Raw genomic sequence first — 5,264 nt, forward strand, 5'->3', positions numbered from 1 at the left:
TGATAACGAATCTCACAATCATAATCGTTAAGAAATTCAACCAATCGACGTTATCGGATAATCGATGTTATCGCATGTTTAATACTTTTTTATCAAATATGTGATGTAGGCTTTTGTGATCGTAAACACGGTACAATTTGTACCATAGAGATAGTATTTCCAAATCTAAAGTGCAAATACGAAGGCTCCTAATTTCAAATCATGATTCGTGTAGTTTTTCTCGTGCACCTTTAATTGTCGAGAGGCATAGGCGATCACTTTGTCTTTTTGCATCAACACGTATCCCAAGCCTTGATGAGACGCGTCACAATAGACGACAAAATTATCAGCACCTTTGGGAAGAGACAAAATCAATGTGCTACATAATTTCTGTCTAACAGTTGAAAAGCTTACTCTTGTTCCTTTCCCCAATCGAATTTCTTATCCTTTTGTGTCAGAATAGTTAGTGCTTGGGCTACTTTGGAAAACTTTTCGATGAATCGATGGTAGTATCCAGCCAATTCTAAAAATTGGCTCACCTCGGTTAGATTCTTTGGTTCTTCCCAATTTTTAATTGCCTCGATCTTGTTAGGATCCACGTGTATGCCCTTCTCATTGATTACGTGTCCAAGAAATTGGACTTCTCAGATCGAGAATTCACACTCTGAAAACTTAGCATACAAATTTTCGTTTTTGAGCAATTCTAGGATCAACTTCGAATGTTGTTCATCTTCCTCCTTGGTTTGTGAATTATGAGGATGCCATCGATGACACAATCACAAACTTGTCTAAATAAGGTTTAAAAACCCTATTCATGAGATCCATGCAAATGCAGGTGCATTTGTTAAACCAAAGGGCATGACTAAGAATTCATAATGGCTGTAACGAGTTCGGAATGCAATCTTTGGAATGTCTTCTTCTTGGATCTCAATTGATGGTATCCGGACCGTAGGTAGATCTTTGAGTAGAAGCTAGAACCTTGTAGTTGATCAAATAAGTCTTCAATTGTAGGAAGTGGATATCGGTTCTTAATCGTGAGTTTATTTAATTCCCGATAATCGATACACATCCTAATAGTTCCATCCTTTTTCTTCAAGAACAAGACTGGAGCTCCCCACTGTGAGAAACTTGGTCTTATAAAACCCTTATCCAATAATTCTTGCAACTGATTTGATAGTTCTTGCAACTCCGATAGTGCTAGCCGATACGGAGATCGAGCGACTAGTGTGGCCCCCGGCACCAAATCAATTCTGAACTCGACTTGTCTTGGTGGCGGCAGTCCTGGCAGTCTTCAGGGAACACTTCAAGGTAATCCCTGATGATAGGTATGTCTTCAATGCGCCGCTCCTCAGGTTATTTTTCAACAACATGCGCCAAAAATGTATAATATACTTTACGTAAATACTTTCGGGCCTTCATGCAATTTTTCGTTCTTAACTTGGTGCAACTTTTCTTGCCATGAATCAAGAGGGTTTCCTCCATTTTCGAGCGGGATGCGAACTATCTTCTCAAAACACAGAATTTCTTTGTGGTTCTTTGATAACAAATCCATACCAACGACGATGCCAAAACTTCTAAGCTCTACGGGTAATAAATCTATGTCAAACGAATGTCCTTCTAAAGTCAAAGTACACCCTTTGATAATCTCATTGGTTTCAATTAGCTTACCATTAGCCAATTCAATTGTATATCGTTGGTTTAATTTACTTGCCCTAATATTAAGAAAAGATTTAAAGTCATTTGACACAAAACTCATATCGGCACCAATGTCGAATAATATATAGGCATAGTGATTGTTTACTAAAAACATACCCGTGATGGTATTAGGATCTTGGCGAGCGTCACCAGCTCCCATCACAAATGCCCTCCCACGAGCTTGGTTATTGTTCTTCTTCAGTTTTGGGCAGTCTTTCTTGAAATGCTGGGGTCTCCACATTCATAACATCCTTGCTTTACCCTATCTGTTGTTTTGTCAATCGGGTTGTTAGTCCTCCAAAGTTGGGGTTTGGTGACCAAACTTCTTGAACTTGTCACATTGAATGCATTTCCCCCACATGATGGTATGGACACCGGTTACACTTTGGTAGAGTGCCGCCATAACCCCTTGGTTCCAGAACATTAACAGCAAAAGCCTTGATAGTTTCTTGTTTCTTATGATTCGGCTTCTTAGACTAGTTGCTCATTTTAGCAAAATGCTTCCTCTTTTCCCCAGATTTGTTATCATACTCCTTTTTACTAAAAATTCCATCAAGGACAGCATCATCTCTTAGCTTGTTAACTAGGGTGATGGCACTCTTCGTGGTTGTAGGATTTGATGAAATCACCATACCACGAATTTGAGGTGTGAGACCCTAGAGATAGCGTTCAATCTTCTTGATTTCAGGCTTGACCATGTGGGGCACAAGAGTTGCAAGTTCATTGAAACGATCATTATACCCAACTATATTGTTACCAACCATTGCCAAACTCCATAGCCTGGCTTCTAATTTTAGACCTCATTTCGGAGGCAATAATCCTCGAGCATCATAGTTTTTAGTTGTTCCCATGAGAGTTAATATGCCACGTCCAGGCCGAGAGTCTTAGCTTGAGAGTTGCACCATGTGAGCGCTTTGTCCTCAAGGGTCGGCGCCGGCCAATTGCTAATTTTTAGAACTGACTCAATTTTTTCAATCCATCATAGCAATTCTATTGCACCCTCAGAGCCACGAAAGTTTCGGGGGTGGAATGACATAAAAGTCTTATATGAGCACCCCTTGTGATTGCTTCCAGTATCTGCATTACCAAGGCTAATAATTTAGACCACTTGCAACCATGAACAGTTAATTCCTCATATAATGCTTGTTTCTGTTTTACTTTACCTTCGGGTCCACCACTAGTAGTGCGGCTTCCTGAACCTCCATTCGATGCACGATTCTCCTGAAGTTGGGTAATAGATGTAGCCACGCATTGAGTAATAAGCTGTTCATGTCCTCGGGACTCATAAGGTTAGTTTCCCTAGTATTTTGTCGTGTTACTTTCTTTTTAGATGGCATGTTTTCTTCTAATCACACAAGATAAAAAGGATAAGACATACATATAATTTGTAATGTCAACACATGTACAAAAGAATTTGAACGAACACAACTATCACATAATCATAAACCATAGCATACATAGTCAATCCAACAAAGTACATCATTTCCAAAATAGGATACATAATAGGTGGGTTTATATGACCACATCAGTACTAAGTTTAAGCTACATAAAGTCTTACCGACACAACCCGCCGTACTAGGTTTACTGACAAAAACGGGAATACATGCAGAAAAGAACAGCAAGTCTTGCAACCACTGCACTGATCCTGGCTATTAGCTCGGGCCTCATAGTGCACTCCTAAGTAGTTACGATCCTATGATGAAGCACATGAATAAACTGGTCATTGAAATCCCTTTGACTCTCCAACCTCCTCATATCCCTCTGCAAGTTCCTCACATGATCCCCATAGCATTCAAGTCTTCCTACATCTGGTGTTTCGAATGGCTTAAGTCTCCAATGTGGTTAAATTCCCAATCCAAATGCTCCTCACAACGTTTGTGCGAGCAACCAATGTAGGGACTGTCAACTCCATCAGCTTCCAGTAAAGGGTAGCGGTGGTGCTAAACGAGATACTCTTTGTGCTCATAAGTAGATAGTATGCCATCCAAATCTCTCCAGCGAGAAAGTATGCGAAGCATCAATTGAATAGTCCTGAGATGCCTGTGATAATGGCGTCTCCTACTAGGTGGCTCTTCATTTGATGAACGAGAGGCTAACTTCCACTTAGCCGGAAGTCGAGTGGTTTTCCTTGGTGCCATCATCCTCAAAAGAACCCCGCTTTTCTGCTAGTATTATGGCTCCCCCAGAGCTAATGGAGGAGGGGTAAGACTACGGAAATGCACTCGTCTTCGAGATTGATGAATCGGCTTCTGGGCATAGTCGTTGGAGACAATATTGGCATCAGGGGTAATATGGGCATCAGGGATAGTTGGAACAACATTGTCAATAGGGATATCAAGGACAATTGGGTCACCAGGGTATCAGGGCATTGACAGGCTCATCATCCTCGATGGGCTCCTCCTCTGAAGGATCCTCCTCATCCTCAGTCATGGGGTGGGGCTTAGACGGCTCGGAGAATGACTGATGCTCTAACGGATCAGAGGTGGAGTGATACTCAGTCGGCTTCTCCTTAGTATCCGTGATCTCCATGGGGAGACTACTAGACGGCATGTTGTGACAACAATATCCGTACAAAATAATGAAGGTAAGATGCATACAAATATACATAAGTATGAACAAATAGATGTTAAAATATTTCATTATATTTACATGCAGCACGTATGTAACGACTAAGCATAAGTAACGAAAAAAATTCTAAAGGACACTTGATTTTTGTGCTTTAACAAGCCACTTATTTACGAAACGTTTTTGAAGAGTCATTTAGTTATAGACCAGTTTCATTAAGACTCCTTGTTCGCTGTAACCAATGGCTCTAATATCAATCTGTCACCCCGCAACGGCGGAATCACGATGGGGTGGCTTGTGTGGCCGGGCCAAACTATACTACTTAGGTTCTAAAATCCTGTGGCGGGCCTTGAAAAGCTCGTGAGGGGGGTGGCTTGTGTGGCATGGTCACCATCATATTGAATTTTACTTGCATGATGATTTTGGCCGGGCCAAACTATACTACTCAGTTTCTAAAATCCTGTGGCGGGCATTGAAAATCCCGTAAGGGGGGGCGGCTCGTGTGGCATAATCATCATAACAGGTTCCTAAAATCCCGTATCACGTGCTCAGGTCGTACGCGTGTTCGACCCTGATTATGTTATTTGGATGTTATGTAGATGTGTATATATAGCTACTTATTACTTATCCACTTGCCTATATTTCCACATATTGTATTATACTTAAAGTCTTGGCATGTTTTAAAATATATGACGTTATTAAAACTTGAACTTACTCTGCTCAAGCTGACTTTGTGTGTATGTTAGTTTGATTTTCAGGGTTAAGGCTAAGGACTATCGCTTGGCCGTGCTAGGGGCTACTCGAAGACTTGAAGGCATTTCTAGACGGGAACTCCTAAATAAAATAGACATTTCTTTTATAATTGGGTTTGGAAATTTTAATACTTAATACTTTTTCACTACTTATGAATGGTACTTTACCTGGTTTTGGGAACTTTGATACTCGTTCCGCTGTTTACTTACTCTGAAATGGTTTTAATAAACTAAACCTGTTTTTGACTTTAATGTTTTGTGAAATTTTGGATA

General features: G+C 40.6%; 1 protein-coding gene across 1 annotated transcript; it reads right to left on the minus strand.

Annotated features, from left to right (window-relative positions):
- Positions 1-1,372: 1,372 nt before the first annotated feature.
- LOC143603666 (uncharacterized) lies at positions 1,373-1,915 on the minus strand. The gene has a single exon (XM_077080407.1). The coding sequence runs from the start codon at positions 1,913-1,915 to the stop codon at positions 1,373-1,375; it is 543 nt and encodes a 180-aa protein (XP_076936522.1).
- Positions 1,916-5,264: the final 3,349 nt, after the last annotated feature.

The sequence above is a fragment of the Bidens hawaiensis genome, unplaced genomic scaffold, assembly GCF_021521415.1.
Source record: "Bidens hawaiensis isolate Kalapana, Puna unplaced genomic scaffold, B.hawaiensis_p1.1 tig00062364_1, whole genome shotgun sequence".
NCBI lineage: Eukaryota > Viridiplantae > Streptophyta > Magnoliopsida > Asterales > Asteraceae > Bidens > Bidens hawaiensis.